We start from the raw sequence: 25,036 nt of genomic DNA, 5'->3' as shown, positions 1-25,036 counted from the left end.
TTTGCCACTGTGACTTATCTGCTATTAACACTTCATTCAGAAAAAGATGGAATTTGAAACAACAGTGGGTTTCTCCCTCTTCTCATCAAAAGCTTAAAAAATAAAAAGAAATGACTGAAACAAAATAAATGAAACAAAAATAAGAAATAAGAGAAGAGTCAGGGGGAAAGCAAACCTATTAGATTCTGTCCCTTTATTTTTCTCATGCTAAATTCTCTTTGAAATAACCATGAAGATATACAAATTTGGAAAAATATTCAACAGTACTAAGAGATGAATACTGATTACAGAGCAGAAGAAAAAAAAAGTAGTTCTGCTTAGCTATAGCACAGATGGAAAGGAAAAAAAAGCAAGCAAAAGAAACCAAGAAATTCTATTCTATTCTACCTTTTCTATCTCCAGACACAGGATAGCACAAGGAGAAGCATTAGGGCTTGCAATGAACCGCTCCTTCAAAGAGGCAAGACATGAAAATGATAATGGCCTGTAAAACTTATCTGCCCTTCAAATTTAGCCTTCTTTTTCTGTAGACAATCACTTTGAGAAGAACTTCTATAAATCTTATGTCTTTCAGAAAAAGGAAATAGTCTGAGAAAAAAGCATTTATGGGCTGGGGTGGAGCACTTGCCTAGCATGTGTGAGACACTGAATTCAATTCTCAGCACCACATATAAATAAAGGTCCACTGACAACAAAAAAGTATTTTTTTAAAAAAGCATTTAGTAGAATTAAAAATGATCATCAAAATAAAGCCATTCTAAGAGGCAATAAGCAGTAATTTAGAAACCACAGCAGGGGCGAAAAAAGACAGAACACAGACTTCAGGAAGTTTTCCATACTTGAGAAATCTTCCCACTCTATACCCTGCACACAATAGGTGTTCCTGAAAGATAAAATTTATTATAAAAGAAACAATAAGTAAATAATGTAAAATAAGCAATTGTGATAAAAATAACATTTAGAAAACTCTAAAACTAAGAACACATCCTCTTTCAGAACAAACCAATGATATATCACATCTAGGTAAATTAATGTGAGATTTTAAATGCTTCATTTAAAAAGTAAGAATTATACATTCATCCACAAATAAAGTTATATGTATGTCTCCATACATATGACCATTTTTTCATTCTTCTGTCTGGCAACTCATTTGGAGGTTTTATTCACAAATGAGAAAATTAAGTATCCTCAATTAAATCGATTAATCAATAAATACTACAAAAATCCCACTAAATTCCAACAGGATTTTTCACAGAACTAGACAAAGTGACCCTAAGTGGAAACCAAAGTAACAAGAGTAACTGAAAAATAGCAAGGCAGGACAAGAAACATATTAAGACTTGATACAAATAAAGAGATTTACATATATATGAGAATATGATGTAAAAAAAGATGGAATTAGAGACCAGTAGAGAACAACAAACTATTCAATAAATGATTGTAATAGCTTGATTTTCATATTAAAAAACCTTATCTTTTTAAAAATTTTTAGATGAACACAATACCTTTATTTTATTTATTTATTTATTTATTTATTTTTATGTGATGCTGAGAATGGAGCCCAGTGCCTCATATATGCTAGGCAAATGCTCTACAACTGAGCCACAACACCAGCACTGTTCGGTTCTTATCTCACAACAGAAAGATTAAATCTATGTTTAACAAAAAGCCAAATATAAAAATTAAATATTTTAAAAGTTTAGAAGTATAGTAGTATTATATTTGTGGAAGAATTTCTTGAGTAAGATCTAGATAAACATTTGGGTCATTTTGATTACAAGAAATAAAAAATTAGAAAAATGAGGCCATCAGCAAGTTAAATAAGCCACAGATTAAAGGCTATTATTTATAATACCTACAAAATACATAGAAGATTCAAATCCCTTTATGTAACAAAAAAGAATTCTTTCCTCCACCCAAATGAAACACACTGATTTATCACTATTTACCTGGTGGAAAGGAAAAAGTAAAATAATTAGATGGTGTAAAGGACATAAAAATATGAAATAATCACCTATCATGAGCCTAGATTAGTTAGTAAATCTATTTCTCCTTAACTAACATTGTGCACCCCATGAAGATAGAAATATAAGTATCATTTTGGAAAAGAGGTCCATTTTAGAAAGAAATAAAAGGAAAACCATATCTCTACACTCCAACTAAGAGAGGAGTGAAAGTAAGCTGGAGAGGACAAGCACATGGGTTTTAGGTTTTCTTGTCTTAGGGGTATCCTAGAGGAAGGTTCCAAATAGATCAATTAGAAGTAGCTAACACTACTAAAGTAGTGCTCCTTTCTCCTAATACTTTCAAAGCAGCATTGAGAGGTTACAGAAATATGTAAGTGTTTGTGAAGGCCAAAGAGGCTCAGTGAGGGCCAGAGAAAAACAGAGAAATGGATGAGAATAAGGTTTGGGAAAGTGGCCACAACCATGTTCTGGAATAGATGGGGGTATTATTATGCTTTGTCAATGGACCACACATACTCAGTCATACTTCAGTTAGTAGTATCCATATAGCAGCTTGGGCTAAGCATTGTACTACAAAGGCAAAAGATCTAGAGGATACCACATAGAGTTGAGGACCTGCTTCTCCCCAACTATAAGGACCTGCTTCTCCCACATGTATCCAAGTCATCTTGAAGAATACATGAGGAGACAATTTTAAAAAATGACTTATTCAGAACTTCAATAAACTACTGGATTTGACTTAAAATTACATATAATTTCTTCACCCCTACAGTGAAGAAAGTAAAGAAAAATTAGTTATAGAAAAAAATAAGATATATACATTTGCTTTTTATTGTCAGATTAGTGTAATGCATTATTTGAAAAGATTTGAAAAACTCATGTACTGTTGGTGAGAGAATAAACTGTATATATATAATATCAATAAAAATTAAGCTATAAATACTTTATGATAGCATTTTTATAGCTTAGTTTTGCTTTTTTTGTTGTTGTTTTAATTTTAAGGAAGGATTCTTGCTATGTTGCCAAGGCTGTTCTCCAACTCTTGGCCTCAACTGATCCTCTCACCTCAGCCTCTTGATTACCTGGAAATATAGCTGAGTGCCACAGCACCCAGTTTAATTTTACTTTTTTTTTTGGACTGGGAATCAAACCCAGGACTCATGCATGCCAGACAAGCACTCTACCATGAGCTACATCCTGGGTCCCTAGCTTAGCATTTTTATTTTTCATGCATGTGTACTGTTATTGTTAATGAGAAAAAACTGGAGCCTATCTAAATATGCCTTTATAGGGAACTAGTTAATTAATCTATCCATTTTAAAGGAACATTAAACAACTTTGTAAAAAACATGAAGAAAATCTTTTTTTAAAATATTTTTTTAGTTGTAGATAGATACAATACCTTCATTTATTTATTTTATGTGGTACTAAGGATTGAACTCAGTGCCTCACACATGCTAGGCAAGCACCCTACCACTGAGCCACAACCCCATCCCAAAGCACATCTCTTTTTTAAATTTTTATTTATTTTTTTAGTCATACATGACAGTAGAATGCATTTTGATATATAATACATACATGGAATGTATATACATCAATCATATTGTCTATTCTATTCTGCTGCCCTCCCTATCCTCCCTACTCCTCTCCTCCTCTCCCATCCCCAAAGCATATCTTAATTGAAAAAGGTTCAGAATATATTACAAGTGAAGGAAGCAGGTGATAGAATAGAAATTCTAAAATAATTTTATCTGTGAGTGTAACAGGCAGTTTACTGTTGGATATTTTGACTTTATATACTTCTGATTTTTTTCATAGTTCATATAATTGTCTTTACAATAAATAAATAAATACAGGGAAAAATAAACACATATTCTTACCTTCTCATCTCCTGTCCCTACTACCCACCACTTCACTTCAACACCTTCCTAAGAACTGAATCAGGAAGGCCAATGTTGTAATGCAACACTCACCTTTGATTTCCAACTTGACCAGAAGATTAATTCCCAGTGCCAGTGCAACATTTGAGCTGAGACAGGCAGCCACTTTGTTACTAACAGATATGGCTCCATAATGTTGAAAGATGAAGTTAAATGGAAAGAAACTGGCAAAAAACATCAGGTGTCCAGCAGAAGCAGCCAAATGGGCTGCAAACAAGGAGAACATTGTCAGTTTAAGGCAATCGGAAAAATAATAAATCAAAACTTTTGTTTTGGTATCAGGGATTAAACCCAGGGGACTTAAGCACTAAGTCAAGCCATATCCCCAGCTCTTGTTGTTTGTTTGTTCGTATTTTTTATACCTTTATTTTATTTATCTATATTTATATGGTGCTGAGGACTGAACTCAGTGCCTCACACACGCTAGGCAAGCACTCTACCACTGAGCCATAGCCCCAGCACCCCCAGCTCTTTTTTCTATTTTGCTTAGAGAAAAGATCTTGCTGAGTTGCTTAGGGCCTTGCTATGTTGTTGAGGCTAGCTTTGAACTCACAATCCTCCTGCCTCAGCTTCCCTAGAAGGTATGCACCACTGAGGCAGACACAACTTTTTAAACTACAACAGAGTATTAAGCTATAAATTCTAAAAGGAGAGGGAATTTATCTTCCTTTTTCACTTTTCTATCACCAGTATATAATATACAATATATGCTCAGTAAATGTGTTGAGCTTTGCAAAATGATAGAGTGGAAGTAAGTGATAAATCTCAACTCTTCCACAGTTTGGAATCAAAGCAGTGAGAGAACATCCAATTTGAGAGGGAGGTGGAAGACAAGAGGGAATTTACTGAGACAAAATACTGACAGTTACTGATCTAGAAGGACTGGGAAATTGTGGTTACTGCAACAGAAAATATGAAAGCATTTGCTAATTCCAAATCTGTACCTGCAGCACCAGGGCAGGTCTGGGAGAGGGAGTTACAACATTAGGAAGAGGGCTAGGCAAAGTGACAAGCTTACTTCAGAAACAGCAGTGGAAGAGAAAGTAAAACTGAGTTAACCTGGGGCAGGAGCTACATAGCCTTTGGTGAGAATGCCTAGTTTCTCTCAACTTGTTAGGGAAACCATGTTCTGCAGCTCTGAAAGCAATTAATTCTCTACAACTTCATCCCACCTAGACACCAGCAAAAACTATTATAGGGAATGACTTTGAAATGGGCCCTTTGAGTAACCTGTGTGTTGCAATTACTGTGAGCTGAAGGCTGCCAAGCCATCTTCTGTTCCCACTGCTGACAAAAGGACTGGGGTGGAATGGAACATAGAGAATGACACTTCCAGGGAGTGCAGTGTTAAGGGAGCAGACTCAGTGGATGGCTGTAGCTGACCCAGAAGCTGATGTAGTACATGCCAGTGCACCCCAGAGGCCGCCAACTACCACACATACCACATGTGTTGCAGCTAAACACTTCTGACCTTCTAGATGGCAATTAGGTATCCAGATATACCAAGCAAAGGTGGAAGCCTCTTAGGTTTGTACAGGAGTGTGTGGATATACACCAAGTCCTACATTCTACAGTTTTTGAGGCAAAAAGCTAAAGGAGATGGGGAAAAACTAAATATATAACAGGGAAATAGTTGGTGTGGTTGCTACTTTGACTCTCAGAGAAACTTAAGAGGTCAAGCAAAGGAGGCATGGACACTAACTATGCCTCTCAAAATCTGATGGAATTCATATGTAACAAAATGAAATTAAACCCCTATCTCTCACCCAGCATGAAACTCAACTCAAAGTGGATCCAAGACATAGGCACTAGAACAGAGACCCTGCACCCAATATAAAAAAAAGTAGGTCCAAATCTTCATGTTGGCTTAGGATCTGTTTTCCCTTAATAAGACCCCTAAAGTACAAGAAGTAAGATCAAGAATCAATAAATAGGATGGATTCAAACTAAAAAGCTTCTTTTCAGCAAAGGAAATAATAACGTGAAGAGAGAACCTACAGATGGGAGAAAATCTTTACCACATGCACCTCAGATAGAGCATTGATCTCCAGAATATATAAAGAACTCGGAAAACAACACCAAAACCACAAATAACACAATTAATAAATGAGATAAGAAACCGAACACACATTTCATAGAAGAATACAATCAATCAACAAATCAAAAATGAAAAAACTGTTCAATATCTCTAGCAATTTCAGAAATGCAAAGTAAAACTAAACTAAGATTTCATCTCACTCCAGTCAGAATGGCAATTATCAATAACACTAGCAGTCTTAAGTGCTGGTGAGGATGTAGGGAAAAAGGTACATTCATACATGTGCTAGTGGGACTGTAAACTGGCACAAACACTAGGGAAAGCAGTATGGAGATTCCTCAGAAAATGTGCAAAGGAACCACCATTTGACCCAGCTATCCTACTCCTTGGTTTATACCCAAAGGACTTAAAATCAGTATACTACAGTGACACAGCCACATTAATGTTTACAGAAGCTCAATTCACAATAGCTAAACTATGGAACCAACCTAGATGGCCTTCAACAGATGAATGGATAATGAAAATGTGGTACATATTACTTAAAAAACTCATGAAAAGTATAACCCTCTTTTATGCTATAATATACTACTATACTATAATATACCCACTTGTACCTATTTTATAATATGTCCATTTATACTCATTTTCAATGTTCTTTTCTTCGTACGGTTATAAAGTTTTTGTTATCATTTCCTTTCTGTTCAGAAAATCTGCTTTATTTCTTCTTTAAGGGTAAAAATGAAAGCAAATCATTATCTTTGTTTTCCATCTCCTGAGAATGTCTTTATTTCCCATTCAATCCTGGAGAACAGTTTTGCTGAATATAGAATTCAAAGTTGGTAGTTCTTTTCTTTTGCACTTGAAAACATGCTATTTCCTTCTGGCATCAGATGAGAAACTTGTCATTACAAATGATGTTCCTCTATAAGTAACACATGGTTTTACTCTGGCTGCTTTGTAGTTTTTTTTAAATTGTCTTTATTTTTCAGAATTTTAACTATGATATGCCTTGACATGAATTTCTTCAGGTTTATCCCAACTGGTGTTTGCTAAGCTTCCTGAGACTACAGGTCTGTCCTTCCACCAGCTTTGGCACATTTTTAGTTATTAATGCTTTGAATATTTTTTCAGTCTCTCATATTTTTCTGCTGTCTTTCTGAGATTCCAATGTATGAATGTCCCTTATCCTTGAGACATAATCCATTTTTTTCTCAATATTGTTTCTCTATTTTTTTTGTATTGCATAAATTCTTACTCATGTTTCCTCAGTTCCACTCCCTCTTTATTCTATTCAGTTTTTTTTCTTTTTGGTTTTTCAAGCCTGTATATTTAGTTCTTTATTATAACTTCTTTGCTGAGATTCTCATTTTTCAGTTGTATTTAAAATGCATTTAGAATGCATTTAAAAATGACAACTTAGGAAGGATCAAGATTTTCTTTCTTTTATCCATATTCCCATTTTTTATTCTATTTTTTCTTCATCTTTGAAAAATACAGATTTATTCTTATAATTTTACCCTCACATTAATTGCTTTCTTCTACACTTATTTATTAGTTAGCCTTGATTTATCTTAAGTGGGATTCAAGTACATGTGGTCTCAAGTTGATTAGGTTTTACAGTTGCCAATTTACTCATATCTTGGTTTTAAACCCTTTTTGCCTGTTCTTCACCTTTCTTCTCCCACTAACAGCCAAATTTTCTTGTTTCCACTTTCTCTTTATCACTCTCAGTCTTTTATTCCTTCTTGTTTATGGTTATATCTGCTACCTACTTCCTGTATCTCCTCAGGTCATTTTCTTTTAAATATTAAAACTTTCTCCCACCTCTCCACCCTATTTTCTCTTAAGAAGCTATAATCCCACTGAATAACAGAATTATATAGTTTAAGCAATTCATACACCATTCATATTGAGGTGATTATTACATAATGTCGAATGCCAGAGTTCACAATTATGTATTGTACTGATGTTGGTCATTGATCCCTATTGATCCTACAGAGGTGGTAATTAATGTAACAGACATCAAAGTATGCTCCAGATATTTATCTTTATACTAACTAACATTTATCTTTATACTAACAGTAGGGCCACTCCTATCTTTCCCCCACCAGGAGAGGTTGGAAAGTGACTAGAATACTTTAAGATTACACAGTAGAGAGTTTGCTAATGAGAAATTCTTACAACCTAGCCAAACAAACCTAGCCACCCTCCATCCTTGACATCTACAAAAACAAAGAGAAATTCTGGAACTTAAAAAAAAGAAAAATCTTAGGTCCATTTGACTTGTAAAATTATTTGGCTAGATAAGTCAAATTGACCTAATAAGACACCTACAGAATATTTCACTCCAAAACTGCTAAATTCACCTTCTTCTCAGCAGCTCATGGAAAAGTCTCCAAAATAGACCATATCATATGTCACAATATAAGTCTTAGCAAATACAAAAAGATTGATATAATCCTCATGCATTCTAATGGACCATAGTGGAATAAAATTAGAAATCAACAGCAAGAAAAATAACAGAAACCACAAAATCCACTGAGATTAAACAATATTCTTTCAAAAGAAGAACTATCAAAGAATAAATGAGAGAAGAAATCAATAAATTCTTAGAAACAAATGAAAACAAAGATAAAACATTTCATACTCTTTGGGACAATATGAAAACAGAATTAAGAAGGAAAAATCTTTATATATTAAAAAAACTAGAGCGATTCCAAATAAATAAGCTTATACTCCACCTCAAGCCCTTAGAAAAAGAACAAACAACCTCAAGGTCAATGGAAGGCTGAAATTAATGAAATTGAGAATAAAACGGAGTCTGTTTGGTCACTGCCCATACACCCTGGCCCATAACACAACCACTCTGAAAACAGTACAGAGATTTCTCAAAAAATTAGGAATGGAACCACTGTTTGACCTAGTTATCCTACTCCTCAGTATATACCCAAAGGACTTAAAATCAGCATACTACAATGATGTAGTCACATCAATGTTTACAGCAACTCTATTCACAATAGCTAAGCTCTGGAACCAACCTAGATGCCCATCAACAGATGAATGGATAAAGAAATTGTGGTACATATGCCACAAAGAAGAATGGCTTTATGACATTTGCCAGCAAATGGATGGATGTGGAGAGTATCATGCTAAATGAAATAAGATACACCCAAAACATCAAAGGTCTAATGTTCTCTCTGATATGTGGATGCGACCTACAACAAGGTGAGTGGCAAAGAACAGAAGTTCATTGGATAACAAAGGGGAATGAGGGGAAGGGAGAGGGGATAGGAAAAGGAAAAACAGTGGAATGAATCTAATATAACTTTGCTATGTATATAAATATATACATACGCACACACACACACACCACAGTGAATCCCACTATCCTGTACACCCACACTTAAAGTCAATGGCATTATGACGATGATAAGAGGTACTGTTTAGACAACAATAACCTGTGTTCCAATCCCTTGCGCGCAAATTGGAAGGGAAAAAGATTTAAGGCACTTTTTTTTTTTTTAAATATGCCAGACTGTCTGATCCCTCTCCTGGTATAAAATTTGTTATGTAAATTAAATGTGCAGATAACATGCTCACCCAAAAAGTAACAACTTCATTTGCAAGTACCTTCCAGGAAAAGAAAACAGAACCTGCTCTGCTGATGGTCTCCTAGAAAAGAATAAGGCCTTTAGGCCAAAGGGACCCTGAGAAAAATTATCAATGTTTTCTTAACCAAGATTTTATTTTAGGAGAAAATAACTTGGAGAGGGGGACATATACTGATGTGATGGAATCAAACCAAAAAGCTTCTGCAGCTGGGCAATGGCACATGCTTATAATCCCAGCAGCCCGGGAGGCTTAGGCAAGAGGTTCACGAGTTCAAAGCCTTAAGAGAGAAACATTAATGAGGATTATGGGAACTCACTCTCCTCTGGACAATGTTTAAAATGTTAATTGAGTCTGCTTTTCCAGATATCCTACTCTGCCTAGCCTGCCTGTTTAAAAAAAAGTCACACTGATGAGTAACAATTTGCGCAAGGCTTGAGAGCTATAAAATATTAAAGTGTGATGTCCATTACTTTTAGGATTTTTGTTTGTTAGAGAAACAGATAACTTACAATTTTGACCAGGTTTGATTTTTCATGAATAAACCGAATATATGTGAAAATATATGTATATATATCTGAAACTAAATATGTTTTTCCTAAGCCTTATCTAAATGTTCTGTAAAAGTTTATTAAATAAAAGTTCATATAGGTTTAATCAATAAGTGCTATCTTTTATATATTGCACCTGGCATAAAAGGGCCACACTGCCATTTGAAAAACTGGCTTATATCTGTCTGCTTTTTAAGCCTAGTTCTGATAATTAACACTATTCCCTAAATGTATAGAGATTTAAGGCTATCCTTTGATTTTTTCTAGTACTGCTAAATTCTGCAAACCTGTATGATCTATGAATTCTGAATTTTACTGTGAAAAATTAAACATAGTTAAGATAAAAAAATATTAAGAAGATAATGATAAACCATAATCAAGTGCACTTCAACCCAGGGATGTAAAACTGTTTCAACATATGCAAAATCAATAAATGTAATTCACTACTTAAATACAATTCAGAACAAGAATCATATTTTCATCAATAGATGCAGAAAAGACCTCTGATAAAATACAGCACTCATTCTTGTTAAAAACATTGAAGAAATAGGATAAAAGGAACTTGCCTCAACATTTATAAAGAGTATATATAACAAACCCATAGCCAACACCATATTGAATGGAGAAGAACTGAAAGCATTTCCTCTAAAATCAGAAACAACAAAAGGATGTGCACTCTCACCACTTCTATTCAATATAGTTCTCAAAACTAGCCAGGGCAATCAGGCAAGAGAAGGAAATTAAAAGGATACAAATTAGAAAGTAAGCCAAAGTATCATTGTTTGCTGATGACATGATCCTATTCCTATAAGCCCCCCCCCCCCAAATCCACCAGAACACTTCTAGAGCTGATACATGAATTTAGCAAAGTAGCAGGAGGTAAGATCAACACTCAAAAATCAATAGCTTTTCTATACTCCAATAATAATAAAACTGAGAAAGAAATCATGAAAGCCATCCCTTCATTAAAAAAAAACCAACCCTTGGAATTAATCTAACCAAGGAGGTGAAAGATTTCTACTATGAAAACTACAGAACACTGAAGGAAGAAATTGAAGAGAACCTCAGACCTACCATGTTGCTAGACAGGCAGAATTGTCAAAATACCCATACTGGGCTGGTGTTGTAGGTCACTGGTAGAGCCCTTGTCTAGCCTATGTGAGGTACTGGTTTCAATTCTCAGCACCATGCATAAATAGATAAATAAATAAACAAACAAATTTTAAGAAATGGCCATACTACCAAAAGCAATATACCCATTCAATGCAATCCCCATCAAAACACCAATGACATTCTTCACAGAACTAGGAAGAAACCATTCTAAAATTCATTTGGAAAAATAAGAGACCCAGAATAGCTATAACAATCTGAACAAGAAAAGTGATACATAATACCTGATCTTAAATTATACTATAGAGCTATGGTAGCAAAAACAGCATGGATTTGGCATCAAAATTCACATGAAGAACAATGGAATAAAACAGAAGACAATTTTTTACAGTCATATGATACTTGACAAAGGGGAAAGATAGCCTTCTTAATCAATGGTGTAGAGGAAAAAAAAAACTAGACCCTTATATCTCACCTTGCAAAAAAGTCAACTCAAAAGGGATCAAGGACCCATGAATTAGACATAGGACCAACACTTTGACATGTAGGCACAGGCAAAGACTTTCTCAATAGGACCCCTAAAACTCAGAAAATAATACCAAGAATTAATGCATGTGATGGATTCAAATTAAAAAGCTACTGCAGCTGGGCACAATGGCACATGCTTATAATTCCAGCAGCTGGAGAGCCTTAGGCAAGAGTTTCATGAGTTCAAAAGCCAGCCTCATAAACTTAGCAAGACTCTAAGCAGCTCAGTGAGACCCTGTCTCTAAAGAAATTATTTTTTTAAAAAGGGCTGGTGATGTGGCTCAGTGGTTAAGTGCCCCTAGATTCAATCTCTGGTACCAGAAACAAAAAACAAAAACCTTCTGCGCAGCAAAGGAAATGATTAAGAGAGTGAAAGAGGGAGGGAGAATATCTTTGCCAGCTACTGCACTGACATGGGATTAATATCCAGAATATACAAAGAACTTGAAAATATCAATGCAACAAACAAACCCCCAAAGCACCATCAAATAGTCCAATCAACAAAAGGGCAAAAGAACTAAGCAGAAACTTTTCACAAAAAGAAACACAAATGTTTAAGAAGTGTGTGTGTGTGTGTGTGTGTGTGTGTGTGTGTGTAAAAGCTTCACATCTCTAGCAATTAGGAAAATGTAAATCAAACTACACTAAGATTTCATCTCACTCCAGTCAGAATGGCAATTATCAAGAACAAAAAAATTAATAAATGCTCGTGAGGATATGGGGGGAAAGGTTCACTTTTACATTGCTGGTGGGATTGCAAATTAGTACAACCATTTGGGAAACCAGGAATGGAATCCGTATATGACTCACCTATCCTACTCCTCAGTATTTATCCAAAAGATCTAAATCAGCATGTTATAGTGTTACAGTCACCTCAATGTTTACACCAGCACAATTCACAATAAACAATTATGGAATCAACCCAGATGTCCATTGATTGATGGACAGAGTAAGAAAATGTGGTATATAAACATAATGGAGTTTTATTCAACTATAAAGAAGAATGAAATAATTATATTTGCTGGTAAATGGAGAAAATCATGCTAAGTAAAATAAGCTAGACTCAGAAAATTAAGATTCGATGTTTTCTCTCATATGTGTAAGCTAGAGCAAAACAAAGGAAAAGAGGGTGATTGGGGAGGGGATCAGATATCATAAAGATACAGGAAAGATCAGTGGAGGAGAAAGAGGAAGAGAATGAGTATGAGAAAGAAAAGAAGGGAAAGGGGAAGATAAGTGGAATTAATTTAACAAAATCATGCTATATTCATATATAAAGGAATCAAAGGGAATTTCATCTTTATGTATATGTAGAAAAAAGGAAGTTTAGTAGAGTAGATGGGGTGGGGGAGAATAAGGAAAGAGAGGCCAGAGTAAAAGGGGAGGAGAATTGGGGATTGAAATCAAATTCGTTACATGTTTGATTTTGTCAAAATGAATCCAATTACTATGTATAAATAGGATGCTCTAATAAAAAATGGCTTATCAGGTAAACACAATACCTGCTTCATCTCAGTGTTGATGTCTGTTGAGTGTAATTTTCCATTTTTTATTGTGGTTTTTCAGATTCTTACTACAGTTAATATCTGGGCACAAGAACATTTCACTGAGCAGATTTATATCTTGTAACTGGTATATCAGATGATTTATACTTAATTACTGAAAATTAGCTTAAGTCTGCCATAATATACATATTTTCTGACTCCTTTGGGTTTAGTTCCTATTTTCTCTTTCCTGTCAGTTATTTGAAAATATTTCTAAGAAAATGTCTTAAGTAGACAATCTGGGGCTATTTGGCCACACAGACTATTCTTAAGTGAGTTTTCACAAGGAACCAATGTGGCTTTAGATAATACAAAATCCTATTACATGCTAAGTGCACAAAGAAGATGTCAAATAAATAAATTCAGCTATCCCTCTACTTTCAAAAGCAAATTAAATCAACAGGAAGCATTTTTTTTTACTTTCAAATTGTCACAACTTTATATATACATTGGGAAATATTAATTCTTAATGTTCTTTCAAATCTGCCAACTCAATTCATATGCAACTCATTTTCTATGTTAGAATGTAAGCCAAGGCTACACATGAGATAGCTGGAAGAAACTCCAAATATATTTTGGCAAACTGAAACAAACAAAAATTATGTTACAGAAGATGCTTACTTACCTTTATTGAAAAATGTGCTAACCATAAAGCTAAAGAATATTGAAGCAATGGCATAACACACAAGGAAGATAAAGATGAAACTATAGTCACTATAGCGCAATATTGGCTCATCTGTAATCTACAAAACAAATACAGCATCAGATAAGGTACACAATAACTAGCATCATACAAACACAAGGAAAAAAGAAAAAAAATTATGTCTCTAATGAAACCAATCATCCACTCAGTTTTTGAAACTTCATGAGACAGGAAGTTATATGACTCATTTCTTACAAAAGAGTGTAAGACTTGCTGAGAGACTCAGCAGCATGAGTTTCTACAGTGGAATCAATTAAAAAAACTTTTAATTTTCCTGTCAACTTGAGACCAATCAGATCACAGCATGATTACTCTTTTCCTCTCACAGGAGGAATCAATTTGCAGGCTGTAATTAACTGTAACTAAGTTGTCTACTAGAGTAGCTATTAACCATATGTAGCTATAAAGCATCTGAAATGTAGCTAGCGTGAGGAACAGAATTTTTAGATTTATTTTAAAAAATTATTTTAGATTTAAATACATGAAAGCAGAGTCAAATATAGAGCAAATATTTCTAATAAAAATGTCAGAATTGGGGCTGGGGTTGTGACTCAGCAGTACAGTGCTTGCCTTGCAAGTGTGAGGCATTGGGTTCAATCCTCAGTTCCACATAAATAAATAAATAAAGAAGGTAATATAAAAAAAAAGTCAGAATTGAGATACACAATAACTACAGAAGTGGATTTTGAAGACATACTAAAAAGAATATCAAATATATCATTTGGTATTGGGAAGTGAAACATCAAATTTATGTTTTTATGTATGATAAATGTACCACAATGAAACTCATCATTCTGTATAATAAATAAACACCAATAAAAAAGAAAAAACCTACAAAATAAAATGCATCATTAATTTTTAAGTTACATGTTGAGAGAATATTTTATAAATATTGAGTTTAAAAATTATTAAAATAATTTCACAATTTTTTTCTTACTTTTAAAAAATTTTAGTCATTGAAAACTTAGTATTACATGATTTATTATTTTTCTACTGAATAGCATGCAAACAGATACTTGCCTTGGTAAAAAATAACACACAAATCAAAGTTATAATAATAATATATAAAAGGAAGAATGTGAAAAAATAAGCAGCCCAGATGATCCAGTTTCTAAGTCCAATTATGAGCTGATACTCCTGTAGGAAAGTCAACATATAACAAGTATTACTTACGTCTACAATTCACATTTCTTTTATGTACCCTCTTCTAATTCCCATAAAATGTTATATAATTGGCTATCAAGGTCTCCATTTTAAGAATAACAAAAAATCAAGAATATAGATCAAAATCAGGAAATAAGGGTAGTGCTGGCATAAAAAAAGTATTTTTCCTGAGTTTAGAGATCTTTTTTCGGCACTATACCTGGTATTAGATCGAATTGAAAAACATTTCAAATTAAACTTTAAAACACTGAGATAAATACTCTTTTATATTATATTCAACTTCAAGGAACATTAAAGAAAGGTTGCTTTTGGGTTTTTAGTACTTGAGTATAATATTCACACAGGCACACATGTGTTATATATCTTTCTTTGTGTTCTCTGTGGTTTGTGGTTTGATATATGTCATTAATTTTGGAAAATTCTTTGCCAATATTTCTATTTTTAAGTGTTACTGTAGTTTTTTATACCTTTATTTATTTTTATGTGGTGCTGAGGATTGGACCCAGTGCCTCACACATGCTAGGCAAGTGCTCTACCACTGAGCTATTACCGAAGCCCTTGCCATTGTTTCTTAAGATACTTCTTTTGCTGTTTTCCAATCTCCTTTTTGAAATTCCGATTATGCATGTTATACCACTGACACTGTCCTATATCTTTTGGATATCTTATTTTGGATTTTTACATTTTGTTTTCTATTTGCATTTCAATTTGTGCAATTTCTTCTTTTTATACTAAAAAATTAAAGATTTTTATTAAGCATTGTAAGTTGTATTCAGTAGCCTCCAACACATCCCACCACAATCCACTGACAGTCAATCAGACTCAATAGCAGTCCATTCTTCATAATCTATGGGTTAGGCCAGAACTCTCTTCAATTTACAGAAAGATCCTACTTAGCTCTTGTGGGTGGTGGCTAGGGAATTACACCTCATTTCTGATCAGTAATGTGATAAAAAGCATCAGAAGTATATGAGAACGATAAGAAGTGATTCTGATTCAAAGTACTTTGTTTGGAAACATTAAAATGGTAAGTATACCTGATGAGAAAGTGCTCAAGAACAAGCAATTTATTTCCTGCTACAGAAGGGCTATGGTTTTCTTTTCTTTCCTTTTTTTTTTTTTAAGATCAATTTGTATTCAGTACCTCAATTCTTTTTTCATCTGGGTCAAATCCTCAAATGAACCTGTCAAAAGCATTTTTCACTCCATTTGTTTTTTATTTCTGTCAATTCCCTTGATTGTTTCTCATAATTTCTTTGCATAGTCCTTCATGTTATTTACTGTGCAAAAAAGAGTTACCAGAAAAGGCCTAAGATTGCTGTTATTAGAAAGGTATGTTTGTAAGTCTGGTCCTTGGCTGGTACACAGGAATTTGACTACTGAATTATTCCCTACATTAATAGGAAACTTTTGCTAATAGATAAAGGTGACTAGCTATGTCAAAAATGGCTGTACAAAGGATATGGTTTATGCTGTATATCTGCTTTCTAGAAGTTTGGAATTTTGGTGTATGTTAGGCAAAAGATGCCAACATGACCAACTCTCATTTGAAAGCTTAGGTGTTGAGTATATAAGGACTTCTCACAAATATGTGACTGGATTTTCAATGCTGGGACAATAGTGCAGTATATATGATCTTGTGAAGAGTCACATGAGGAAGGCTGCAAGTAGATTCCTCCAGACTTTGTATCTTTTTTTCTATATGACCCAGGTATGTATCTTTACTAACCACTGAAATAAATCCCTGTTATGGGTATAACCATATGCAGAATCTCAAGAGTCTTTATAGTGAATCTCAGAAGTTAAAAGTTGACCTTGAAGAATCATTGCTTTTATAATATCATTCATGCTTATTTTAAATTCCCTATCTGCTATTTCCAACATCTATGTCTTCACTGAATCTTACTCAAATGATATGCTTTTTGTTTTCTGTTGAAACTCAGACATATTGTTCAGGGAAATAGTGAGATAAACAGACTATTAGTATAAAAATTCATGTTAATGTAACCAGGAGTTGGGTCATATTTGAAGCTCACTATTGTTCTAGGTATAGAGACTTCAAGTTCCTCTAGTAATATTTTGTTTTATTTCTCTCCTTGATCTTGGATTTTCCTTTGCATTACCCCAGATATTATTGGTCTCTGAAGCTTTCTGGCTTGGAAAATTGATAAGTGGCATCAATACTCATTCTTTTGGATTTGCTGCTGCTGGAATGTAGAAACTACCCATCAGTGTTGAATAATACAGCTCTAAATAAAAAGGTATCCACAGGCCTAAAAAACTTTTTTACAGAAACTTTATCAGATAGTTAAGTGGGATTACCTTCAATCTTTCTTCCTTTTCTTGCACAACGTACTGCATGATGGAAAGTACAACTGGAGAAAACGTGAGTATAAATATCAAAGGGAGAAAAGGACTGGAGACCCAAAGTAATCCATGATAAGGATGAGCTGGGAATGGAAATCTCTGCACAAAGATGGTAATACCATCAAATAGACTTTTTCCAAGATTGCTCTCGTGGTACAACATGATGGCCTTATCTAAAGCATGTTGTATAATCAGGAACCCTTCTTTGATGTACCCTATATGATAAAACAACAATTGTCAAGTAAAACAGACTAAGGAGCAGGATCAGCTGAGATACAAGAAGAAGACAGTTTGAATAAGTCATAGATTGTCAACTACAGAATCTAACGTTTTTTGAGAGAGAGAGAGAGAGAGAGAATTTTTTAATATTAATTTTTTGGTTGTTCAGTGGACACAACATCTTTATTTTTATTTTTATGTGGTGCTGAGGATAGAACCCAGCGCCCCGCACATGCCAGGCTAGTGCGCTACCACTTGAGCCACATCCCCAGCCCCCAATTTAACTTTTTTTTAAAACCAGGAATTGAACACAGGAGTGCTTAACCACTAAACCACACACTCAGCCCCTTTTCTTTAAAAGATGTTTTAAGTTGTAGATAAAATACCTTTATTTTATTTATTATTATGTAGTGCTGAGGATCACACTCAGTACCTCACGTATGCTAGGACAGCGCTCTACCATTAAGCCACAATTCCAGCACCCCCAGCCATTTTTTTTTTAGAGACAGGGTTTCATTGAGTTGCTTAGGGCCTTGCTAAGTTGCTGAGGCTGGCTTTGAACTCAAAATCCTCCTGACTGAGCCTCTGAGCTACTGGGATTACAGGCATGCACCACCTAATTTGACTCTTGTATCAAGACTAGTTGGACATAATTGCTTTGAGAATCCATCACAGATTTTTACATTATGAGATAATTCTTAACCTGAATCTAATTCACATTGTCTCAAAATTAAAATAGGCTTTCTAAATGCAATTCTACCCATAAAAAGGGTGTAGATTCTTTTTTCTTTTTTGGTAAAAACTTCAGTTTTAAGAGAAATTTTAAGTTTTCAACACAACCACAAAGAAGTTACAGAGATTTCCCACAACTCTACTCCCATACATCCCTCACTAGAGCATGCATTTATTACAACTGATGATTGGACATTAACACATCAAGGGTGTACAGTCTATGTGTTTTGAACAAATGTATAATGGCTTGTATCCACTATTTTTGAATCATGCAGAGTCTTTTCACTACTATAAACATACTTTGTGCTCTTTCTTCATTCTTCCTGCTCCCACAACTCCTGGGCAATGAAAGATCTTATTTTCTTCATAGTTTGGCCTTTTCCAGAATATCACCAGTTTGGAATCCTACCATGTGTAGTTTGGCTTCTTTCACGTAGTAATATACAGTTTTAAATTTCCTCAAGTCTTTTTATGGTTTAATAGCTCATTACTGTTTGGTTCTGAATAACAACCAGATTACTGGTCGGGATGTACCCCAAACTGTTTTACCCATTTATAAATTGAAGGACATCTTAGTTGCTTCCTTTGGGAAAATACCATGGAATGTGATTGCTGGATTGTACGGTAAAAATATGGTCAGTTTTGTAAGAAACAGCCAAATAGTCTCCAAAGTATCATTATCATTTTGTATTCCTCCTAGCATTGAGTGAGTTTCTGTTGCTCCATATCCTTACCAGCACTTGGTGTTGTCAGTGTTATGAATTTAGATTTAAAGGACTGGGGTTGTGGCTCAACAGTAGAGCACTTGCCTAGCATGTGCGAGGCCCTGGGTTTGACCCTCATATCACATAAAAATAGATAAATAAAATTAAAAATAATGGAAAAAAATTTAGATTTAATTATTGGAGAGACTGTAACTTGGAGATGTTTTAAAAAGAAAAAAAATAGAAAAAAAATGAAACAAGAAACTAAGGGTACAGCCTGTCTCAAGTAATATGACACCCAAACTCCAAAAGTAACTTTATATGAAATAAATTTTTGTTTAGCAATAATATGGAACTAAATATTGCGTTTAGGTATAAAGGAAATCCAAAAATATAAACTACGTGTGCCAACAACTGTAGAGATATATCACTACCATATATATTATTATTCCTAATCATGCTAAATATGGCTATACCTCTGTATCTCATAATTTCCAAAAGAAACTTCATATTATTTTCTTAGCACAATAGGCCTCTAATTACTTGTTCACCTTCTAGACTCATAGTATTGTGCACTAACCAAAACACCACTGGAGCTCATATCTAATAGCCTCCTATATGCACTTAACATAGCTATGAAAAAACAGCAAAAAAAAGTAATGCAATTCCCTGAATGAGACATTCTGTTCTGCATTTGATCATGAGTTCATTCCCACTGCCTGGAATAATCCTCCCTCCTCCCAAAAATAATTAGCTAATTCATAATATTCCTGTACATTGAGTTTAAATGCTTGTTTTAGCATTAAGTACTTCTATACTTCAAGAAGATTATTTTAAATTATTTATATAATAAGTTCATTATTCCCCTACGGGTTATGTTGCTTCCAATTTTTGGCTAATGCCAAAGGGAGAAAAAGCTTTTCTCTTCCTTTGAAATTTGTTTAACATAAAATTCTGGTATGCTCTAATATGTGGATACTAATACACAACAAGGGGCAGAGGGGAAGAATAACATTTCAGTAGATTAGACAAAGGCAAATGAAGGGAAGGGAGGGGGAACAGGAATAGGAAAAACAATGAAATGAATCTGGCTTAACTTTCTTATGTACATATATGAATACACCAAAGTCAATCTCCGTATCATGTACAACCAAAAGACTGGGATCCTAATAAGATGTACTCCATGTTTGTATAACTATGTCAAAATATACTCTACTGTCATGAATAACTAAAAAGATAAAACAAAAAAATTCTAGGATGGTTTAGTAAACCCAGATTCCATATAAGGGTTTTTCATGTTAGATAATATAAAAAATAAAATTTTAAATTAAAAAATACCATAATTTTTATATCAAATTAATAGAATTATATGTAGAGATGCATATACCAGCAATGCCAATACTTGGAAAGCAGAACACCAAACCACAATTATAAGAAGATAGTTATTTTTGATAGCTATTACTTTGAACCTGTAAATTGCTTTGGGTTTATGAACATTTAAACAATATTAATTCTTTACCATGAACATGGAAGGTTTTTCCAGTTTTTTAATCCTCAATTTCTTTCATCAGCTTTTTTAATTTCATAGGTTAGGTCTTTTATTTTCTTGGTTAAATGCATTCCTAGGTGCAGGAGCCCAGGCTCAGGTAAAGCCCAGGACCACTTCCCCCAATCCACCAACTCACACCAGAGCCCAGGCCCAGGTCCAGTATTTTCCTGCCAACCCACAGATTCCCACTGGAGCCCCTGGGTCCAAGTCAGGCCCAGGACCGCCCCTGCTGACTCTCCAACCTGAGCAGGAGCCTAGGCCTAGGACCCTCCCCTGCTTGGAGCTAAAGAGAACTCTATGGCTCCCCATTTACCAATGCTTGGCTCCCTCAGCCTGCCTCCATTGTGGGACACTGCTGTAGACATTGCTGTAGCCCTCTCCATATTGTAGCCTCCACATTGGGACAATATTCTGGCCCTGGTGGCAGCTGCCCACCACACCACAGTATGCCACAGTGCTGTATCTCTGAACAGGCAGCCATCTTAAGGCCCATCCTTTCAGCCCCATCTCTGAAAGTAGTTGCCTCCATCTTGGGACACATACAATGCCATCTTGACTTACCTCTGCTACTACTGCCACCATCTTTAGTTGCAGTAGCATCAATTTTGGGACACTGGACAGGCACTGGAAACCCAACATTAAGGTTCTTACAGGTTTGATACTAGAGCTGCCACAACTAGGGATGTGGTGACGTCCCTCTAGGGACAACAGCCAGGACCCAGAAGATGATCACCACGGTCTCTGCAGGCTTGGTTACACCAGAGGTATCCCTGTTAGGTGTGCTAATAGCTACCATCTTGTTGCATAAACAGGACAGTGACTTTCACAGGGTCACCCCTTTCTCTCTTTTCTCCTGTTAACAGCCAACTTCTTTTGATACATCTTTCACTATTTCTACTATTCCTAATACCTCTATATTCTCACTTCCTACCTCATAAACATCACCCCACACTTCCCCGTTTCTCTTGTTGTCCGCCAGTAGAAGCAGAACATTTTGCAAATCTACTGTTTACATAGCATATATTAAAATCATTCCCTTTTTTAACCTTTGTTTTTATAACCTTTGTTTACTTTTATGTGGTTCTGGGGATCAATCTAGTACCTCACACATGCTAGGCAAGTGTTCTACCACTGAGTCACAACCCTGGCCCCTGAACACATACTTTCTGTTTATTCTGACAAAACTGTAATCATCTAAACAGGAACTATTTGTTTTAAAGCTATATATTGTTTGCATTGGGTGCTGTTAATAAATATGGATTTCCCCCTTAAAGGCAAGACACCAGAAACCTGCAGAGACACTATAAGATTATAGGATAGAAACTGTAACACCTCAGATCCACACTGCTAGAGGGGAAGTCACATGGAGAGCATGAAAAGATAAGGGAAGAAAATGCCCCAGACAACCCAAGATGATATAATAATAGAATCCATTGACAGCATAGTAGATGAAATGTCAAGAGGAGTTCAGATTGTACATAATTAAAATGATCTGCAAATCAATGACATAAGAGAGCAAACATAGGTGACAATCATTTCAGCAATGAGATAAGACAGGAAATTCAGGCAACAATTGTTTATTCCAACAAAGAGATAAGAGAGCAAAAATAGGTAGCAAAATATTACTTTAAGAAAGAGATAGAGATTCTGAAAAACAATCAAATAAACCAGAAATGATTGAAGGAAACAACATACCAAAAAAAAAAAATTCAATAGAAAGCATCGCCAATAGACTAGATCATTGGGAAGACAAAACCCCAGACAATGAAGGCAAAACATACAATCCTGAAAATGAAGTTGACCACACAGTGAAGATTGTAAGAAACCATGAACAGAACCTCAAGAATTATGGGATACCATTAAAAGACCAAATCTAAGACTTATTGGTATAGAGGAAGGCACAGAGATACAAACGAAAGGAATACACAATCTCTCCAATGAAATAATATCAGAAAATTTCCCAAACATGAAGAATGAATTGAAAAATCAATTACAAGAGGCTTACAGGACACCAAATGTACAAAATTACAAGAGATCTACACCAAGGCACAATATAATAAAAATGCCTAGTATACAGAATAAGGATAGACTAAAGCCATAAGAGAAAAGTTTCAGATTACATGTAGGGGAAAACCAATTTGGATCTTAGCAGATTTCTCAATCCAGAACCTCAAAACTAGGAGATCCTGAAACCACATATACCAAGCTCTGAAAGAAAATGGATGCCAACCAAAAATCTTATATGCAGCAAAATTAAGCTTCAGATTTGAAATAAAAACCTTCCATGATAAACAAAAGTTGAAGGAAATTATAACTAGGAAGCCTGCACTAAACAGAATTCTCAGCAAAATATTCCAGGAGGAGAAAATGAATAACAACAATGAAAATCAGCAGAAACTAGTCTGAAGGAAAAAACCAATCAAAGAAGAAACCAACTCAAGTAAAAAACCAAAAACAAACAAAAATGACTGGAATACAAGCCATATTTCAATAAAACTCCAAATGTTAATGGCCTAAACTAATCAATTAAAAGATACAGACTGGCAGATTGGATTTTTTGAAAAAAGACCCAACAATATGTTACCTTCAAGAGACTCATCTTATTGAAAAAGACATTAACAGACTGAAGGTGAAAGGATTGGAAAAAACATAGCACTCACATGAACTGCATAAACAGGCAGGGGTTTCCATCCTCAGATCAGATAAAGTGGACTCCAAACAAAAGTTAGGGATAAAGAAGAACATTTCATACTGCTTAAGTGAATCACACATCAGCAAGACATAACAATTTTAAGTGTTTATGCCGCTAACAATGGAGCATCTACGTATATCAAACAAACCCTTCTAAATTTCAAGAATCCAATAGACCCAGCACAATAAAACTGGGTGGGATTGGAGTTGTGGCTCAGTGGTAGAGTATTTGCCTGGCACATGTGAGGCACTGGATTCAATCCTCAGCACCACATACAATTAAATAAACAAAGTTACTTAAAAAAAAACTGGGTGACTTTAACACACCTCTCTCATCACTGGATAGATCTTTCAAACAAAAACTAAACAAAGAGATTATAGAACTCAAAAATACAATCAATAATTTATATTTAACAGACATATAGAGAATATTTCATTCATCAATGAGCAAATACACTTTTTCTCAGCAGCACATAGATCCTTCTCTAAAATAGACCATATCTTATGCCACAAAGCAACTCTTAGCAAATACAAAAAAAAAATAGAGATACTACCCTGCATTCTATCAGGTCATAATGGAATGAAATTAGAAATCAATGACGAAATAAAATATAGAAGCTATTCTAACACCTAGAGACTAAATAATACTCTACTGAGTGATGCATAGATAGCAGAAGAAAATAACAAAAATATTCTTAGAGGTAAATGATGACTCTGATACAACATATCAAAATCTTTGGTACACTATGATAGCAGTACTAAGAGAAAAGTACATTGCATTGAGCTCATTCATGAAAAGAATAAAAAAATTCAACAAATAAAATGACCTGACATTATATCTCAAAGTCCTAGAAAGAGAAGAACAAATCAACACGCAAAGTAGAAGACAGGAAATAATTAAAATCAGAGCTGAAATCAATGAAACTGAAACAACAACAACTACAACAACAAAAACAATTAAAAAATTTACAAAACAAAAAGCCGGTTATTTGAAAAAATAAATAAAATTGATAAACCCTTAGCCAACCTAATTAAGAGGAGGAGAGACAAAACTCAAATTACTAAAATTTGTGATGAAAAAGGGAATATCATGACAGATACTATTGAAATACAGAAGATAACTAGAAACTAGTTTGAAAATTTATTATCTAATAAAATAGAAAATCTCAAAGACATCAACATACGATCTTCCCTCACTGAATTAGGAGGAAATACACAATTAAAGTAGATCAATTTTGAGCAAAGAAATAGAAGATGCCATCAAAAGCCTACCAATCAAGAAAAGCCCAGGACCAGAAAGATTCTCAGTTGAGTTTTACAAGACCTACAAAGAAGAATTAATACCAATACTCCTCACTATCACCCTGATACCTAAGCCAGACAAAGACACATCAAGGAAAGAAAACTTCAGACCAACATCCCTAATGAAAATAGATGAAAAAATTCTCAATGAAATTCTGGCAAATCACATACAAAAACATATTAAAAAGATAGTGTACCATGACCAAGTAGGGTTAACCCCAGGGATGCAGGGCTGGTTCAACATATAGAAATCAATAAACGTAATCCATCACATGAATAGACTTAAAGATAAAAACCATATGATCATCTGAATTGATG

General features: G+C 34.5%; 2 protein-coding genes across 2 annotated transcripts in view; both read right to left on the bottom strand.

The window, feature by feature from the left end:
- LOC113185095 (phospholipid-transporting ATPase ABCA3-like) overlaps nucleotides 1–4,103 on the bottom strand; it is a 107,195-nt gene extending 103,092 nt beyond the window's left edge. Inside the window, exon 1 of the mRNA XM_077802696.1 lies at nucleotides 3,941–4,103. Within this exon, the coding sequence (XP_077658822.1) occupies nucleotides 3,941–4,085 (145 nt within the window). The 5' untranslated portion in view covers nucleotides 4,086–4,103. The remainder of the gene's footprint in view (nucleotides 1–3,940) is intronic.
- Nucleotides 4,104–9,781: 5,678 nt separating this feature from the next.
- The window catches only part of LOC144256905 (phospholipid-transporting ATPase ABCA3-like), a 42,804-nt gene continuing 27,549 nt past the window's right edge, over nucleotides 9,782–25,036 (bottom strand). Inside the window, exons 4-7 of the mRNA XM_077802695.1 lie at nucleotides 17,477–17,736; nucleotides 15,011–15,127; nucleotides 13,913–14,030; nucleotides 9,782–9,834 (exon numbers count right to left, since the gene is read on the bottom strand). Coding sequence (XP_077658821.1) covers nucleotides 9,782–9,834; nucleotides 13,913–14,030; nucleotides 15,011–15,127; nucleotides 17,477–17,736 — 548 coding nt within the window. The remainder of the gene's footprint in view (nucleotides 9,835–13,912; nucleotides 14,031–15,010; nucleotides 15,128–17,476; nucleotides 17,737–25,036) is intronic.

Source organism: Urocitellus parryii, chromosome 9 (genome assembly GCF_045843805.1).
Source record: "Urocitellus parryii isolate mUroPar1 chromosome 9, mUroPar1.hap1, whole genome shotgun sequence".
In the NCBI taxonomy this organism is placed as follows: domain Eukaryota; kingdom Metazoa; phylum Chordata; class Mammalia; order Rodentia; family Sciuridae; genus Urocitellus; species Urocitellus parryii.
Note: the sequence above shows the minus strand (reverse complement) of the source record. Positions and strands in the feature narration are given on the sequence as shown.